We start from the raw sequence: 20,209 nt of genomic DNA, 5'->3' as shown, positions 1-20,209 counted from the left end.
AGCCGCTGCTACGATGGAGACTACACCCTTTTATATAACCTTACCCTCCAACGCTTCTAAGGACATGTTCCCCAACAATCAGATTTCTAATTACACCGTCAAATTGGCTAAGGCTGTGGACCTCAAGGGGGACTGGGAGGTTGCCCTAACAGAAATACAATACTCTAGAACATGGAATACATTTACCGCTGCCGAAACCAAGTTTCACATCAAGAGGGAACAGGACCCCATGGGCATACACACATCCTTCCCACCAGGCTACTACCCACACGTTTCAAGCATTATCGAAGCCATCAACAAATCCATAGCCAGTATAGAACCACATCCGAATATTCATCTGGTGCTAGATAATGTGAGAAGGAAGGTGTTTCTTAAATCCATAAATCGAAACACCCTATTTAACTGCTCAGGTAAATTAAGAAGGATTTTAGGGACAGTACAACATGTGAAAAGTCCAGTGGAACAAGATCACACGTGCCCCGATATTAATGGGGGGTTCTACACGCTCTACGTGTACAGCGATATTGTAGAGTCTCAGAGGATAGGTGATAGTTACTCACCGTTGTTAAGGTGGGAGCATGTACAGGGTGATAATAATACCATGGTCAACATACAATTTAACAAACCTGACTACGTCGCAGTTTCTAAAAACCATTTTGACACTATTTCAATTATGATCTACGATGATCAGTCTGAGCCGGTGGCCTTTAAATACGGGAAAGTTATTGTCAAGCTTCATTTGAGGCCTAGACACGACAGAGGGTATTAAGCAGCCATCATGGTGGTTATGAAAACCTACGGAGATCCGTCTATGTACAGAGACTATTACAGAAGTCAAGCCGGTTATGGAGGACCACCGTACTTTCAAGGTTCACCTGTTATGTACGGACCTGGATTAGGAGGATTCTTTAGGAGTCTGTTTAGAAGAGCTATGCCTTTCCTGAGAAGAGGCTATGAAATTGCAAAGCCTCATGTTAAGGCGGCTGCCACGAACATTGCCCAGGAGGTGGTGGGGTCTGTTACATCGGCGGTTGCAGAGCGCATGAACAAGCAACCTCAAGAAGGAACTGGTTTGATGTATAAGCCACGTGTGAGTGTCAAAAGGAAACAACGTGTTTCCAGACGGCGGGGGCCACCTGCCCCCTATAAAAAAGGAGGACATCTTCAAAACGCCCTCAGAAAAGAAGAGCTCCAAGACGGAAGAGAGCTGCGAAGAAGCGAACCGATTCTAAAGTAAATATTTTTTAAAGCCTTGTAAACCCAGCCATGGCCTTCGTACATTGTGGATCTGGAGAGTGCGCCAAATCAGAGTTGGACTTGTTTAGTCTAAAACCCACGCAGACAAGCATCGAAAACCGCTTCTTCATGGAGGTGTCGCCTTTAGCAGCATTGACACCGCTGGCACCTACAGAGTTTTATGTGCCAGGGGCCACGGATATGTATTTGGATCTCAACAACACTCTGCTGCATCTTATGTGTAAAATCGTAAAAGCGGATGGGTCCGACATTGACGATGACGCTAAAGTGGCACCAATCGCTTACCCTCTAGCTACAATGTTTAATCAAGTGGACATCACCCTGGGCGACCGACTCATCACCCAGAACGATAACATGTACGCCTACAGAGCCTACATTGAGAGCATTCTAAATTACAGTAGCGACGCCCTTGACACACAACTTTCAGCTGGTCTCTTTCACAGGGATACACACGGACAGTTTGAAATCACAGCTCTGGATGGTGATAATAAGGGCTTTATAAAAAGAGCGGGGCATGCTGCAGCCAGCCGTACCTTTGACCTCCTGGGGCGCATACATTCGGACCTCTTCTTCCAAGATAAACTGCTCATCAACGGAATTGATCTTAAAATCAAGCTCAATCGTAACAAGGACTCATTCTGCCTCATCAATGGGGATGCAGAACAGTACAAGCTGAACATACTGTCTGCGAGCCTGTTTGTAAAGAGAGTGAAAGTGTCCCCGAGCGTCAGGTTAGCGCACGCCGAAGCTTTGCAAATATCCAACGCCAAGTACGCTGTGGAAAGAGTAGCTCTGAAGGTATTCAGCATCCCGGCAGGTACCCGCTTAACACATCAGCAGAATTTATTTCTGGGACAACTACCAAAGCTCATCATCATAGGGTTTGTGGACAACTCAGCTTTTAGTGGCACCTATGCCTCAAATCCCTTCAATTTTAAACACTACAACATCAACTATGCGGCGCTGGTCCATGAGGGCAATGTGATTCCTGCAAAACCCTACACACCCAGTTTTGCAGCCAGTCATTACATCAGGGAATATCAAGGACTGGTTTCGATAACAGGAAAGCATCAAAGAGACTGCGGTGTAGTGGTGTCAAGAGAAGGCTATGGCCGTGGATACACGCTGTTCGCATTCGACCTGACACCGGACATGGAAGATGGCGATCACTACAACCTGGTCAAAAATGGGAATCTAAAAGCTGAAATACGATTCGCAGATCCACTGCCGGCTAATGTGAACATGGTCGTATTCTCTGTATTCGACAGCATCATTCAGATCAACCACGCAAGGCAGATTTTGTTTGACTATCTTTAAGAACATTTGTGAAATGGATACTGTGCAGATACGTGACTTCTTAAGCAGACATAAATACGCTAGGAAATAGTTTTTGGGTGTTTTCCCTAGCGACGGTTTACCAGCCAAAATAGGGGCAGAAAGACCATGCACCCTAGTCAGACCCGCATGACCAGGCTGGGACACATTGGGCAGCAATGTTTATAGATGTTGACAAGGTTACGGTGTTTGACAGTACCGCAGAGTTCCCCGAGCACAGACTCTATACAACTCCTATATTCAAGTTTGTGAAAAAAGCTGCAGCTGTGGTGGAGTACAACAAGCTAAGGGTGCAGGATTCCATGGGCATCACATGCGGGGAACACTGTATTTATTTTATCAGTAAAATGTCACCGGGTCTTTCGTTTAGAAATTTCTTAAATCTATATTCGAGGGATCTTGTTAACAATGATATTATAGTTGCGAAATATGTAAAAGAAAACACCAGGGTATCGGTCAGACCTGTGAAAACAGAATATGTACCTTGTCAAAACTGTAAGGGATTATAACAGTTGTATGCTTAATGTTGAACGTAGGAGAATGGATGCTGCAACCTGGTGTCCATGCTGTGGCGGCTGTCTCTCTAATGGACCTAATAACCATAAGGCAGTGTTTTATAGTCTGTGGTCAGGACCCTTTTATCAAAAACAACTCGCAATGTTTTATGTAGAGGTTGGGTTGTGATTTCCCACTTCTTTTTGGATCTGACTATGCAGGGTTGGTTCACGACTATGGTTTTAGCCTTCTCAGAATCATCTGCTGTAGCGTATTCATGTACCAGATTCTTCAGACTATCAAAATAGATTTTTAGGGTGTTGCTGACATTTAATGTTATCCCTTTGACCTTCATACACACCCTGTTCTTGTTGGTACGGTAACTGTATGTTTTAGGCACTGAGGGGGTATATTCTTTTATAAACTCATCCTTATCTAACTCACTGGTTAGATTACCCAGATAATCTCCCAGAGGAGGGTCTTCATCCCCCGGCCTGCTCAGAAAAATCACAGAATCTGTATTGTGATACAAGAAACGATCCCGTAAAGCTCTAGACGAGCGTGGGCTGTCGTGAAGCAGGCTATGAAAATGTTTATGTTGTTACTCGATGTGGGGTACTCTTGGGCATATTTCCAACACAAAGCCACGGTATCGTCATCGATAAACTCGCAGCTGGACACCTCGTAGCATGGGGCAAACAGGTACTTGAACAGTTCATCAGGATCTGATATTAAGGTGGTATTTGAAAGGTTTGTGCGCTGTGCAAATTTTCCCCATAAGGAGTTGAGACAGAGTTTGGCTAACTGTCGGCGTGCAGGATTGACCTCTATCAGATGGAGGTGTAAACGGATACCCTTGTGAGCGTAGTAGTCATCGATGTATTTCTGTTTTGCATCCTGACTAGTACACCATTCAGGATACCCTGAGGCCTCCTGTTTGTCTCTGAGAAACAAATTAATGTAGGGGGCAAAGAGTTGTGTTGTAGTGCTCTTAAAATGCCACACTTCGTGTACTCTACCGATCCTGTACCCTTTCTCTAAGGCAGCTTGTACCTCGATGCTACACCAGGTCCCTGTGAGCATCCTTTGGTCATCGGTGTGTCTGCAGCCATCAATCTCTTTAAGCAGCGCACATGTTCGACATAGGGGGAACATCAGCTTGCCATCGACTCTGCATGGTAACACCGGGAAGTAAAGCTGCTTAGGAGGATAGATTTCACATTTGATAAGCCCAAAGTATTCGGATAGGGCTTACAATCTCTATAGATGATGGTGGGATGACCCAATGGGTACAACTTCATCTTGTTCACAAAAGGGTACAGACTGGTGAAATCATAAGAGTGTATTTTCTCACCAACGGCCTTGTACAGTTGTATGGCATTTATACGCCCCCCAAATAAGGCATCGCGGGGCTCCAATGGTGTGGGTAAATCATGAGTCTTAAGAAAAGAGCAGAGGTCTGTGTCGGTTTTTAACATGTCTAACCACTCGTGCTCCCAAAGAACTCTTATAGCAAAGCCCTGGTTTTCAACATACTGGGCCTTTGTCAGAGTACGCCTGTATAAGTGTTCAAATTTGGCACCCAGCATTTTGTTATACTCGTGGGGCTTGTAACACTTGGGGCATCCGTGGTAAAAACAACTGTTGAATTCAAAGGCTGTCGGCACACCCTTAATTACAGAGAACCCGTCAAGGTAATAGGGCCCCAGGCGGTATTCACCACCCTGTAAGGCATGTTGAATTTGTATGTCTTCCTTCTCAGAGACGTGCATGAGCCACTGGATAGAGGGGGTTGAATAACGTTTCTGTTTACCGTTATAGAGGTCTGGCGGTACTAGAGCTATAGTTTCGGGCATTAAAAACATGTGTTTGTAGATGGACATACACATGGATGCCAGAGTGACGTTTTGAAATGGGTCTATGTATTCGACCGCATGCCGCGTTTCAGGGGTTTTGGATTTCAACACCGTTACTTCTTTAGTCATAGACACCACAGCATCTCTGAAGATGTTACAAGCCTGCCGCAGGATCATTACATCAGCCTGACAATAAGCTTTCAACTCTGTTTGAAAGTGAAACTCCTTTTCACGGTTTTCAGAGTACCATTGTAGAAAGCTCACTTTCTCATCAGGCATCATGTATTCCACCCCGTAGCTGTCGGTAGGAGGCGGCATGGGTCCCACATAATTCTGATTAGCCCAGGTGTTAAAAAAGTGTGGAAAATAACCTTTACACCCTGGGAACCCAAAGGCCTTTGGCAGCTTGCTCAATTTCATGGGTAGGAAATTCAGGGTGTCCATGAAGCGTATTTTTAAAGGGCATACCGTCATCAACATCAGTTTAGACCCCTGTGTTATGAGTTCCACCGGTATCTTTTCACAAATCATGTCTCGTAGAATAAAGAAGGAGTCATAGGCTTTCGAGTTGTGGGCGAGCATGGTATATCCTTGGAATTTGGCTTGAATGAAAGTGCTCAGGAAATCACCAATGCATGTTCGTCCCTCAAACTCCCAGCTGTCGACGGAAGTTAGATGGTGGGCGTAAATATAGTTAGGTTGGTGTACCCCCGTCTCTTGTGTGCACTCTATATCAAACACTATATAGTCCTCGGTCTTGGTCTGCGGTAGACCTTTAACCATATAACACTGATGGCTGGTGCCCGACTCGTAAGACACATGACAACAGGGACATATCATACCTTTGCACTTGTGATCCGTTGCCACATATCGCCCACACTCACTGCAGTCCTTTTTAGGGACGCATGTGAAAGATTTCTCGTGTATGCTCAAGCAGTTTTGCGAGCGACAAAACATCCTACACGTGCCGCGCCTCACCTTCAGGGTAGCGTCTTCTATACAGCCGTCCCTCTGACACATCTTGCAATGCATTTCACATTGGTGGTATGTTTTATTGCTGTATATATGGTCACAGTGGGCGCACACATTCCTGACACCCAAAAAACCTTTAAGGTTCAAGATGCCGTAAAAATGATTTTCGGCGTGGAGGACATATACGGTCTTGTTTCTCACAGGGCCCCCGGTTGTAAAGTACTTCCAGGAACCGTTGTGATGAAGAACTTTCACCGTCACGGCGAAATAGTTCTCAAAAAGACCTATATCGCCAAAGCCGACCATTCGGTCAGGAGGTATTTCAAGAACCTCGTGGGCTTCAGCAGCTCTAGACATGATGACAGCGTCAGGGGTCTTGCGAGCCATCAGCAGCCCCACGATGCTGGCCGCCAGACATGTGTTGGCAGAGGGGCTGTTAAAGTTGAGCAGCCACCTCTGTTTTTTACCAATTATTTGACTGTAGAGTATGCTCTTTAAAGGTCTGGAAACACCCCCCTCACGCCCCCGTACAATGAGGGCTATGACTCTAAAAGTGCCATAGGCGACTAGTTCTGCCTTACTCTGTAAAAGCCTTGAGAGGTTTTCTAAAAATTGCACAGCGTCAAAAACATCTCGGGCCTTCCGCCTGGTGAACAACGGAGTGTCAAAACCCTGCCCCTGGAAGCGGAGTTGGAAAAAGTCATTAGGCCCCACATCGTGTAACAACCTTTCTATGAGCTCCTGCACAGCCTGATGTATAGCCAGAACACCCTGAGTGGTTGATGTTATTTGGTATACATTAACAAATCTAAACTCCTCATAGTGTTCTACGGCCCTAAACCTCTCTACATTGCGAGTGTAACTTCTAACACTCTCTAAAAACAAGGGCTCTGGGCCCTCATCAGTAGGAGTGTGAATTGCGGAGGTGTTCTCTGTTGTGTCATTTTGGGGGGTCCTGGTGGGACCTGTCTCAGGAGTCCTTGTAAACCTGCGGGTAGCGCATATTCTAACCTTCTTCAGCTTATTTATTAAGCGCCTGCGTTGCTTTGTACTATTAAGCCACTTTTTTTTTATTTTACGACCCCAGGCTTTTCGAGATACCATGCCCCAGCCTATCTGAACAGGTTGTTTGGTGTCATTGTACGCCTTGTTCATGGAGGCCGCTGCTACAGTTCCACCCCTAGGTCCTTCTGAATGTTGCTGTGTTTGGAGTTTTGAAGTCCGCCCCCTACCTCCTTCAAATGGCCGACCCTCGGTATGTTTGACCCTGCACCTATGTATTGTCGGTGGTAAAGTGTTGGTTTATATGTTTCAGGAGCTGTTCTTGAAACTATGGGACCTTGTTTGAAGGGGCCTAGGGAAACAGTTGTTTCTTGTTTGAAGGGTTGTGAGGCATCAGATGTACGCTGCTTGAGCAGTCTTAAGAAGCGTACAGACTTTGTCACTAACCTCTGGACCTTACGGGTATATTTTGGGGGCCTCTTATGAGCACCACTGGCTGTGGGGGTCTTTAGGGGCCGGTGTTGCCATAGTCACGCCCGTATAGCATGTATGTCTGCCACAGCCGCCTGACACTCCTGGATGATCACTTTTTTACACACCCCAACCCTTTCCACGATTTTCTGATGGGCCATACGTGTGTACAGGGGCTTGTTCACCCCCAACCCCCATTTTAGGTTTGCGGCGATCGCCTGGCGTTTTAGTTTTCGAACAGCCATCTGCATCTCTTTTACATGAGCCGCAAATACCTCATATGTGTTTACAGACCCCTCTTGCGCCTGCTTAGAGGGCCCCACCTTGCGAGGCCTTATAAATGGCTGCAACGTCTTAGGACCATCTATACTGCTAACAACCTTAGCACCATTCTGTAAAGCCTGTGCCGATAGTGTTCTAGAAATAGGACCCCCCGGCGAACGCCCTGGTGCGGACAGGAATGGAACATTGCAAACTTTGTATGGAAAAAGCGGCTGTACCCCCTGGGCCCCCGTGGTCTTGTCATCCACACTTATTGCTGAGGGCTGTGTGGGGCTTACGACGACCGCGGGGCTGTACCCGGGACTGTACACGTGGCTGGCATCGGGGCTGGACACGGGCCTGTACACGGGGCTGGCAGGTGGGCTGGACGCGGGACTGGACACGGGACTGTACACGGGGCTGGCAGCGGGGCTGGACGCGGGGCTTGGCGCGGGGCTGGCAGCAGGGCTGGTGGGGTCGTATGCCCCCGAAGGGGTACTAGGGGACTATGGGTATGAGGATTGTGAGGAGCTATCGTTATAATCAGGGGTCCTAGCTGAAATGCCTGTGTCAGGGTGTGCTGACCTGTTAGCTGGGTTCTGTAAACCCGCTGTGCTCAAAGACCCCTGGGACACCGCTTCAGGGGTTCTACCTAGGTTGTCTACCGCCCCCCTAATCAGCTCAAGAGCTGGGGTGTTCACGATAGAAGGCCCTTCTAGGGGTTGCGTTTTATTACCAGTTGAGACCCTAGGCTGTGCCTGAACACTTACAACCGGCTTTGGGGGCTGCTCAGGGGCGTGTACCTCTACATGTACAGTTATTTTATTTGGTACTGTCTGGGGTTTCAGGATGCTGGGTGGATCCAGCGTTGCTTTATGGTTGCTGAGGGACGCTGCTATCTGTAGCTTAGGGACCCCCGGTTTCAGCTTCAGATGTTTTCTTGAGAGGCGCGATGTTTTAGGAGGCTGTGGCGGCGCCATCTCTTCTACATCCACAGCTACAACTACCGCCTCCTTGGGGCTCACGGGTGTATAGGCCTCATTCAAAGGTTTAACAGTCTTTTTTACAGATAGGTCTAAGGGGCTATCATGGGGTTCAGGGGTCCTGGGTTTCTTCTTCTCGGGGTTTAAGGGCTTTGCCTGGACCTCTGGGAGCATCGGAGCCGTCTTCTTTAAGTTTAAGGGTTCTGCTTGGGGCTCTGTGAATACCTTGGAGGACTTCACACGTTTTAAAGGGTTGGGAAGGTTCTCTGAGTCCTTATGTTTTTTCTTAAGGGCGGCAGTGATTGAGATACCTTTCCCTTTTGATACGATGAGAGGGCCCAGACCCACTGTAGCTGTTTTACCCAGACCCTGACCTGTGTTATCTGTGTTTGTCAAGACTCCGCCAGTGCTGACTCTCTTGTAACACCTTATTTAGTACCTCGCACATTTTGATACTTACGCCAGTTCCACAATTGCCTACATAGCGCTTATTCTTATGCTGTAGTGTCTGCCTTATATTAAAGTATTATACCTCTAATGGCACTTTGTTTTCTCTTGTAACACACTGTTTGCTACCTCTTGCTTACTCCCCATTGTCTACCACGTATTGCAGTATTATACCTCTACCTGTAACCTGCACACACTGCACTTTTTTTTTCCTCATGTAACTTAACGTATGCTGTTGTACTTTGCTCACATGTAAATTTCGCCACATTGTACATTTGTAATTTTTTCTGTTTGTATCTTTCATGTAACACATGTGATTCTTAGGCCTTATGTTTTTGCAGAAGGTTCATGTGTAAAGCGCTCTGACACCTAAGGGTGAAGGTCGCGCTACATTTACATTTTTTCTACTTGTATTTTTATGTAATGCCTGAAATCCTTAGTGCTTATATGTTTGCAACTGGCTCTTATGTTAGCGCTCTGACAATCGTGTGTCACAGCGCTATCTCTCAATACATTTTTAAAAAACACACCGGACCTGCAGGGGCTTGGTCCGCCCCTTAAGTGATGCCCTGGTGACATCACTGGTGGGGGCGGCTCTAACCCTACAGCCCTGGAGAAGCTCACGCCGCCATGCTGCCGGTGACCATAGGATCCACGTGGGGCCGTGGGAAAATGCCCACAGGACCCCTCACAGCACCAAGGACACCGGAGTCCTCACCCCGAGCAGCGCCTTGCTGAAGCGGGCTCGGGGGTATTTTAAAAAAAAGAAAGGCGGCCACGGAGGCCCTGGGACACGGGTGACCGGCACCAGAGTCCCCGAGCAGCGCCAGACACAATCGGGCTCGAGGGCATTTTATTTAAAAAAAAATAACGGCCACGGAGGCCCAGGGACACCGGGACCGGCACCAGAGTCCCCGAGCAGCGCCAGAGGCAGGCGGGCTCGGGGGCATTTTATTTAAAAAAAAAATAACGGCCACGGAGGCCCAGGGACACCGGGACCGGCCCCAGAGTCCCCGAGCAGCGCCATGGTGAAGCGGGCTCGGGCATTTTATTTTAAATAAGAACGGCCACGGAGGCCCTGGGACACCGGGAGCCACAGGACACCCAGAGCCCCCGAGCAGCGCCAGAGGCAGGCGGGCTCGGGGGCATTTTATTTAAAAAAAAAATAACGGCCACGGAGGCCCAGGGACACAGGGACCGGCCCCAGAGTCCCCGAGCAGCGCCATGGTGAAGCGGGCTCGGGGCATTTTATTTTAAATAAGAACGGCCACGGAGGCCCTGGGACACCGGGAGCCACAGGACACCCAGAGCCCCCCGAGCAGCGCCATGTTGAAGCGGGCTCGGGGTATTGTTTAAAAAAAATAACGCTCACTAGGGACCCAGAGACCCCCAGGACACCCAGAGACAGCCCCATAACACCCCAAAGGACTATGGCGACCCACCAGGAGCCCCCCCTCGACAACTGGCCCCTGGGTTTATTTATTTTTTAAATACAAGGCCCTCAGGACCCCACCAAGGAGCAGCAAGGACCCCCGGAGCCCCCCTGGACCCCTCCAACTCTCTACATCGGTTTGGTGAGTGCAACAAGGCATTATTTATTTTTTAATTATATGCCATGTATATTATTTAAAGCCCCTTTGGTACCGTTACAGTGTAGTTAAATGTTTCTATGAACTGTAAAATGCATGTTTCCCCTCTGCATGTACCCTCCTAAGACCTACAACATTATGCCCCTTAAATAAAAAACCCCTGCAAACTCTGCGCCATCCCCCACAACACCACCCCTATTAACATTAATTGTCTACACACATAGCTTTAAACTCAAACCTTCAACACAGCCTTTATTCATTTTAAAAACATTTACATTTCACGTCTTGTAAAAAACTTCATTGGCACCTTTATTCACATTAAACACAACACATCGCCTTAAACATTAACAGTTTACAAAGTACTCTTTAGCATTTTCAAAACTACAGTTTTGTATACTTTTAACAACACATAAACATGCGCCCATGCTTTATTTACCTTCTCTACATGTTGGCAGGCTGCGTCAATCTGGGAAAAGTTGCTCAGGTCCATTCTCGCCTTTAAGTTCCAAGGGTTGTCTCTGGTGCAGAAATCCTCAAAGTGCCGCAAAAGAAAAAAACAAGCCAGGCCAGGCAATCCCCTAAGGTTTCTTGACTTTGATGCAGGAGCCCACAAGGTCCAGCCAATAGCAATCCACGCCAGTCGCTCCCAGAGTTTTTGGGATGGGTGTTTGACAGTGTTCCTTAAGGGGCCTTTTTATACCTGTCCATGCATGCTAATTAGAAGCCCCCACACCCTTTATGACTTGAGGGGTTTAGAATGTCATGGGGGTCTTTGGAAGGTAACTTTTTTCTATCTTATCTTGGGAAGAGTAGGGTGCTTGGGGCCATAGCAAACATATCAAAATCTTCAGGACACTTTTATAATGGGCCTCATATGTTAAAATGGCTTATCTTGGGCATTAGAGACCCCCGGGAACCGACCTTTGTCCCCGCCCTAAACCCATCAAATGTCATCTTTCCAACCAGAGTCATCAAGTCGTGGCCTAAACTGTCACAATTCCTGCCAGCATGTCCAGTTTCGACCCAGGGGCTTTGGAGGTGTGTGAATTACGTCCGAGCACTTGGCATCCTGTTTCAGGTTCTCCTGGGAAGACTTGCCACGACATCTGTCTTTTTCAACATCCCAAAGCCCCAGGGGCCGAAACTGGCTTGTGTTTTTTAAAAACACACTATGGGTTTCCAACAAATTACATTTTAAAAGCCTGTTTCGGCCCAGGGGCTTTGGAGGGGTGTGAATTACGTCCGAGCACTTGGCATCCTGTTTCAGGTTCTCATGGGGAAGCCTTGCCACGACATCTGTCTTTTTCAACATCTCAAAGCTCAGGGTGGCTGAACATGGCTTGTGCTTTTTAAAACACACTATGGGTTTCCCAACAGCTACAATTTAAAAGCACCCCTTTTTTTTTCAAACATAAAAAAACATCTCCCAACACACAGGGTTGGGGACTCAGGCCTGTTCAGCAGCTGTTCAGCCTGCAGCTGTCTGCAACACCCAGTTTTAAACATGCACAGACATTTCCAGCCTGCACGCACTTTCATATGCACTTTTAAAACATGTACACAATTACCACATGTTTTGCAGCCTGTTACTTCTTGGGAATATCCCTACATGTCACCCCCCTTTTAAAACCAGGCCTGTTTAATGCCAACAGCCTGCACCCAGGCCATGTCAAAATTTAAGGCCAGGGTTTCCAGCCAGAGCAGTCAAATTTTCCACACACAAGTTTAAGACTAGGCCTGTCATAATTAAGACTACACCCATCATATTTAAGGCCAGGAATCCTGGCCGGAACTGTCAAATTTAAGACCAGAGTTGAAGTGAAGGTATCACTATATACTACTAGTGTCTCTTGAAATACAGCAGCCTGCCAGTCTGTGACCTGGACTACTGTTAGCTAACTATAATTATGAAGGGTAAGGCAGCGGAAATCTGTGTCGGCCCTCTCACATCCTACAAGACTGGACCCGGGTCCTGCATGGGACAGAGAGAGCCGCCTGGCCAGTGATGTTCCTCCTTTGCCTCAATTGGGCCCAGTGGGTGTACTAAGGCTGGTGAAAGCTGGAATGACTAATTGCTTTTCTGCGGGTGTAACGTTGCTTTGACCTCCCCGTCTTTTTGTGCCCGTAGAACACTGGCCCGTCATCCCAACAGGTATCCGAGGCTGTGGCAACATGTCCCTAGTTCAATTTTCCTACCTGCCCGGTCTCTTGCAATTGTTGCTGTCTCCTGGCAACACTAGTACTTTGAAGCTGGTGACAACCACCAGGTGAGAGAGCTCCTCTCACTTCCAGCGTGACTCCTTATTCGAGACAGAAATCACAGCAGTCCGCATATATCCTTATGAATGACACCATTTGTGTTGCATGTGTAATACAGAAATAGACAAACAGATTTAGCTCCATCAGTCACAGGAACAGCTTTACACCATGGCATGCATGGCGAAAAATAATGGTGAAACCATAGTTGGCCTAACGGCTGGGGCGGTCGCCCTCGAATCTGGGGAACTGGGTTCGAGTCTCGGCAATGACGCTGAACATCCTGTCATTCTGAGAAAATTACTTAATGCCTACCAAAAATGATGAATGTGTCCTCATGTAACGCAACTGGTGCTATGTAAGGTGCTCTGATACCCGATACCGGGTCAAGTTCGCGCTATATAAAACTCTGAAAAACAAACAAACAGCTATTGCTTATACATTGTTTTTGGAGTGTTTTAGTTATTTTAACTAGTTGCAGCAGTTAACAGTAGTGTTGTGCCTCTGACTTTACAAGGGCACTAAGTTGGTGCCCTTCCATTTCTGATGCTTTGCAGCACTTAACTTTTTAGTTTCTTGTTGCTCAGATGGGTGTAATTTCTGATGTTTATATGCTCTCCTTTTCTTCTTTGCTTCAAAATACTGGCCAGAAAGTGTCACTCATAGTCATTGAAATGTCAATCATAGCAATCTGAAACCTTGGCGGCTATGATAAGAAATAACCCAAAAACATAGAAAGATTAGGAAAAATATGTTCTTTTAATTTTCGCTTTGACATATGACTTCTACCACACTGTATTTGGTCTGGTGCATGAAATTGAATGGTATTTTTCTCTATTTACTTTGCTATGTACCATGATGTGCATTTGAAAAACCCGTTCAATAAAGTGTTTCAAAAACAAAATTAAAAAATGAATACGCTGACAAGTTTAATTGCACCACTAACACGTATTCTCATATTTAATGAAATATAAACTGCCACTTCCACTTGACAATCTCAGTAAATACTCTGTAGTCCTGTGCATCATTCTTTTGAAGATGGTCATATGAAGACAAGCTGTAAATACTTTTTTACAGCATCAACCAAGGGTGAGACCATGTACAAGGACTCTGTGTATCTTAAAAACATTCATTTCTGTGACTTCTAAACACCCAGATATTTCCTGCCACAAAATGTATATTCACTCGACCGGATGTGATGGTTCTTTAAGTGGCCAGCAGAGGGCGCTCTTCGCCTGCTGAGATGAATACACTGAGCACATTGTATGAAAGGGAGAAGGGTTTCCTGTTCCAGGTCTGCGGTGGCAGAGACAGTACAAGCAGCAGATGTTGACATAATTTCCTGCCTCTCCCTCTGTGTCCAGCCTGCTGCAGAGGAGGAAGGACGCCCTGTCTGTCTGTGCAGTTATCTTCATCTTCAGACCCTCACAGCCCCCCCACCTCTCCTGATCCTAAATCTGCACCTGCCCCACCCCAGCCATAGGAGGAGGAGAGAGCCTGGAAATGTCTGCACAGGTTTCTGCTCAGGTAGGAGAATGTCAGCACCCTGTGCTGTGATTGTAGAAGTAGACTGAATAATCCTGGAGGAAATCTCTGCCAGTAGCCAGGCTCTTCTATCCAGGGACCTTTGGGGGGGGGGGGGGGGGGGGCTTTCCATCTGGCCCTGGGGGTGTTTGTCATCATCATTTGTTTTAAAGAGAGGATATGTGCACTGCACTGAATCTTAATACACTGTGAGAAATATGTGCACACTGCACTGCATTTCACTGCACTATGAGAAATCTGTGCATGCTGCACTGCATCTTACTGCACTGTGACACATCTGTTCACACTGCACTTTACAGCACTCTGTGTCACTACAATGCATCTTACTGTACTGAGGAATTTGTGCCACTCTACTGCATCTTACTGCACTGTTAAAAATGTGTTCACATTGCTCTGCATCTTAGCGCTCTATGAGAAATCTGTGCACACTCTTTGCTCGGCTCTCGCTGTTAGTTTGTTGACTTGTCCATCTGTACTCCTTGTCAGAAGTATGTCCCTCAGGCAGTTGAACATCAAACCTTCCCTGCTGCCCCGTGCCCCTTTGCCTCTGTTTTCATATCTCAATCTAGGTAAAACCTCAGTCATTGCAATAGTTTCCAACGACATAGGTTGGCTTATAGCATTATCTGCTGCAGGGGGAGTGTGTCTGCTGCAGGGATTGTGGGTGTGTGTGCACTGACCTTGGGTCTGCCAGGTAGGAGGCCTTTCAAGCAGTGGAACGTACGTGTCTGTGCTTTTAATGTACCTCTGCAGGTTGGATGTGTGTGCATCTGAACAGGGTAGAGTTGTCTTTACAGGCTGTGTGTGTGTGTGTATGAGGCGCATCTACAGTGTGTCTTTTTCAATTGTGTCTGTCTTAGCAAACGTTGGCGGGACGGTCAGTCAGTCTTCTTGGCCTCTCCTCTCTGTACCAAAATCTTTATGATCACTTGTTGTAAGAGGGTCTGCTCGGTGCAGAATAGTCAGGGACTTCTTGGCACTCTGTAGACGTGTAAGCAAAGTCACATGTGAAGTTCTAGTTCTTCCCCATAGTTTGGAAGAATTAGGCAGCTTTGAGTGAGACTTCAGCACAACTTTCAAATATGTGACTGCCGCAAGCACCCTGGGCTACTTGTATGACAATGCTGCAAGGGGATGCTTCACACTCTCATCAACGGTGTGTTGATGAGGATTGTGCTATGATATAGGAGTCTACATGAAGTAATACAAGAGACTCATATAGTCATTCTGCTCTAGTTGTCACTTCATATATTTACAACAAGGGGTGGTGAGGGACAGAGTCTCTGAATTAAGCAGAAAGCTCTCACCCAGTCAAAAGATCAGGGCTAGATCCAACACCGTTTTTTAGCTCACTGCACCATCCCAGTTCAGAACCTGGCTGTATGCAAATTAGTCTGTTCCTGTCCCAGTGCATGATGGGAACAGGGCAAACCAAACTACAAAAGCCAATTCTTACACTGGGAAGGAAACAAGCTCCCGGGGACCGGTTTCTGGCATTACAGCCGTCTTCGGCCCGGTTTGCTTGAATCCTGATGGTGCAATGAGCAAGGGTCTCACATCTGAGAATACCCTTCCACGCTTAGGGTGGACAAAAATATTTACAACAAGGGGTGGTGAGGGACAGAGTCTCTGAATTAAGCAGAAAGCTCTCACCCAGTCAAAAGATCAGGGCTAGATCCAACACCGTTTTTTAGCTCACTGCACCATCCCAGTTTCAGAACCTGGCTGTATGCAAATTAGTCTGTTCCTGTCCCAGTGCATGATGGGAACAGGGCAAACCAAACTACAAAAGCCAATTCTTACACTGGGAAGGAAACAAGCTCCCGGAGACCGGTTTCTGGCATTACAGCCGTCTTCGGCCCGGTTTGCTTGAATCCTGATGGTGCAATGAGCAAGGGTCTCACATCTGAGAATACCCTTCCACGCTTAGGGTGGACAAAAATATTTACAACAAGGGGTGGTGAGGGACAGAGTCTCTGAATTAAGCAGAAAGCTCTCACCCAGTCAAAAGATCAGGGCTAGATCCAACACCGTTTTTTAGCTCACTGCACCATCCCAGTTTCAGAACCTGGCTGTATGCAAATTAGTCTGTTCCTGTCCCAGTGCATGATGGGAACAGGGCAAACCAAACTACAAAAGCCAATTCTTACACTGGGAAGGAAACAAGCTCCCGGGGACCGGTTTCTGGCATTACAGCCGTCTTCGGCCCGGTTTGCTTGAATCCTGATGGTGCAATGAGCAAGGGTCTCACATCTGAGAATACCCTTCCACGCTTAGGGTGGACAAAAATATTTACAACAAGGGGTGGTGAGGGACAGAGTCTCTGAATTAAGCAGAAAGCTCTCACCCAGTCAAAAGATCAGGGCTAGATCCAACACCGTTTTTTAGCTCACTGCACCATCCCAGTTTCAGAACCTGGCTGTATGCAAATTAGTCTGTTCCTGTCCCAGTGCATGATGGGAACAGGGCAAACCAAACTACAAAAGCCAATTCTTACACTGGGAAGGAAACAAGCTCCCGGGGACCGGTTTCTGGCATTACAGCCGTCTTCGGCCCGGTTTGCTTGAATCCTGATGGTGCAATGAGCAAGGGTCTCACATCTGAGAATACCCTTCCACGCTTAGGGTGGACAAAAATATTTACAACAAGGGGTGGTGAGGGACAGAGTCTCTGAATTAAGCAGAAAGCTCTCACCCAGTCAAAAGATCAGGGCTAGATCCAACACCGTTTTTTAGCTCACTGCACCATCCCAGTTTCAGAACCTGGCTGTATGCAAATTAGTCTGTTCCTGTCCCAGTGCATGATGGGAACAGGGCAAACCAAACTACAAAAGCCAATTCTTACACTGGGAAGGAAACAAGCTCCCGGGGACCGGTTTCTGGCATTACAGCCGTCTTCGGCCCGGTTTGCTTGAATCCTGATGGTGCAATGAGCAAGGGTCTCACATCTGAGAATACCCTTCCACGCTTAGGGTGGACAAAAATATTTACAACAAGGGGTGGTGAGGGACAGAGTCTCTGAATTAAGCAGAAAGCTCTCACCCAGTCAAAAGATCAGGGCTAGATCCAACACCGTTTTTTAGCTCACTGCACCATCCCAGTTTCAGAACCTGGCTGTATGCAAATTAGTCTGTTCCTGTCCCAGTGCATGATGGGAACAGGGCAAACCAAACTACAAAAGCCAATTCTTACACTGGGAAGGAAACAAGCTCCCGGAGACCGGTTTCTGGCATTACAGCCGTCTTCGGCCCGGTTTGCTTGAATCCTGATGGTGCAATGAGCAAGGGTCTCACATCTGAGAATACCCTTCCACGCTTAGGGTGGACAAAAATATTTACAACAAGGGGTGGTGAGGGACAGAGTCTCTGAATTAAGCAGAAAGCTCTCACCCAGTCAAAAGATCAGGGCTAGATCCAACACCGTTTTTTAGCTCACTGCACCATCCCAGTTTCAGAACCTGGCTGTATGCAAATTAGTCTGTTCCTGTCCCAGTGCATGATGGGAACAGGGCAAACCAAACTACAAAAGCCAATTCTTACACTGGGAAGGAAACAAGCTCCCGGGGACCGGTTTCTGGCATTACAGCCGTCTTCGGCCCGGTTTGCTTGAATCCTGATGGTGCAATGAGCAAGGGTCTCACATCTGAGAATACCCTTCCACGCTTAGGGTGGACAAAAATATTTACAACAAGGGGTGGTGAGGGACAGAGTCTCTGAATTAAGCAGAAAGCTCTCACCCAGTCAAAAGATCAGGGCTAGATCCAACACCGTTTTTTAGCTCACTGCACCATCCCAGTTTCAGAACCTGGCTGTATGCAAATTAGTCTGTTCCTGTCCCAGTGCATGATGGGAACAGGGCAAACCAAACTACAAAAGCCAATTCTTACACTGGGAAGGAAACAAGCTCCCGGGGACCGGTTTCTGGCATTACAGCCGTCTTCGGCCCGGTTTGCTTGAATCCTGATGGTGCAATGAGCAAGGGTCTCACATCTGAGAATACCCTTCCACGCTTAGGGTGGACAAAAATATTTACAACAAGGGGTGGTGAGGGACAGAGTCTCTGAATTAAGCAGAAAGCTCTCACCCAGTCAAAAGATCAGGGCTAGATCCAACACCGTTTTTTAGCTCACTGCACCATCCCAGTTTCAGAACCTGGCTGTATGCAAATTAGTCTGTTCCTGTCCCAGTGCATGATGGGAACAGGGCAAACCAAACTACAAAAGCCAATTCTTACACTGGGAAGGAAACAAGCTCCCGGGGACCGGTTTCTGGCATTACAGCCGTCTTCGGCCCGGTTTGCTTGAATCCTGATGGTGCAATGAGCAAGGGTCTCACATCTGAGAATACCCTTCCACGATTAGGGTGGACAAAAATATTTACAACAAGGGGTGGTGAGGGACAGAGTCTCTGAATTAAGCAGAAAGCTCTCACCCAGTCAAAAGATCAGGGCTAGATCCAACACCGTTTTTTAGCTCACTGCACCATCCCAGTTTCAGAACCTGGCTGTATGCAAATTAGTCTGTTCCTGTCCCAGTGCATGATGGGAACAGGGCAAACCAAACTACAAAAGCCAATTCTTACACTGGGAAGGGAACAAGCTCCTGGGGACCGGTTTCTGGCATTACAGCCGTCTTCGGCCCGGTTTGCTTGAATCCTGATGGTGCAATGAGCAAGGGTCTCACATCTGAGAATACCCTTCCACGCTAGGGTGGACAAAAATATTTACAACAAGGGGTGGTGAGGGACAGAGTCTCTGAATTAAGCAGAAAGCTCTCACCCAGTCAAAAGATCAGGGCTAGATCCAACACCGTTTTTTAGCTCACTGCACCATCCCAGTTTCAGAACCTGGCTGTATGCAAATTAGTCTGTTCCTGTCCCAGTGCATGATGGGAACAGGGCAAACCAAACTACAAAAGCCAATTCTTACACTGGGAAGGAAACAAGCTCCCGGGGACCGGTTTCTGGCATTACAGCCGTCTTCGGCCCGGTTTGCTTGAATCCTGATGGTGCAATGAGCAAGGGTCTCACATCTGAGAATACCCTTCCACGCTTAGGGTGGACAAAAAGACAAGAAGACGGCTGAAATGCCAGAAACCGGTCCCCGGTAGCTTGTCTCCTTTCTGGTGAAGAATTGGCTTGGCAGTTTAGTCTGCCCTGTTCCCATGATGCACTGGGCCAGGGACAGACTGATTTGCATATAGCCAGGTTCTGAGCTGGGATGGGGCAGTGAGATAAATAACGGTGATGGATCAAGCCCTGATCTTTGGACTGGGTAAGAGTGGTCTGCTTAATTCAGACACTCTGTTCATCACCACCCCCTTTTCTGAATCGTTTTTGGCCACTATAGGTGTGGCAGGGTATACTCAGACATGAGTCCCTTTCTCACTGCTCCATCAGGATTCAAGCAAGCCGGGCCGAAGACGGCTGAAATGCCAGAAACCGGTCCCCGGTAGCTTGTCTCCTTTCTGGTGAAGAATTGGCTTGGCAGTTTAGTCTGCCCTGTTCCCATGATGCACTGGGCCAGGGACAGACTGATTTGCATATAGCCAGGTTCTGAGCTGGGATGGGGCAGTGAGATAAATAACGGTGATGGATCAAGCCCTGATCTTTGGACTGGGTAAGAGTGGTCTGCTTAATTCAGACACTCTGTTCATCACCACCCCCTTTTCTGAATCGTTTTTGGCCACTATAGGTGTGGCAGGGTATACTCAGACATGAGTCCCTTTCTCACTGCTCCATCAG

At 47.4% G+C, this 20,209-nt stretch overlaps 1 protein-coding gene across 1 annotated transcript in view; it reads left to right on the top strand.

Moving 5' to 3' along the window:
* Positions 1–1,266: 1,266 nt before the first annotated feature.
* LOC147736860 (uncharacterized protein F54H12.2-like) overlaps positions 1,267–20,209 on the top strand; it is a 53,631-nt gene continuing 34,688 nt past the window's right edge. Inside the window, exons 1-2 of the mRNA XM_086952713.1 lie at positions 1,267–1,613; positions 1,701–2,436. Of these exons, the coding sequence (XP_086808839.1) occupies positions 1,267–1,613; positions 1,701–2,436 (1,083 nt within the window). The remainder of the gene's footprint in view (positions 1,614–1,700; positions 2,437–20,209) is intronic.

The sequence above is a fragment of the Lissotriton vulgaris genome, chromosome 1_2, assembly GCF_964263255.1.
Source record: "Lissotriton vulgaris chromosome 1_2, aLisVul1.2, whole genome shotgun sequence".
In the NCBI taxonomy this organism is placed as follows: Eukaryota; Metazoa; Chordata; class Amphibia; order Caudata; family Salamandridae; genus Lissotriton; species Lissotriton vulgaris.
The sequence above is the reverse complement of the archived record's forward strand: the minus strand, read 5'-3'. Positions and strand labels throughout refer to the sequence as shown.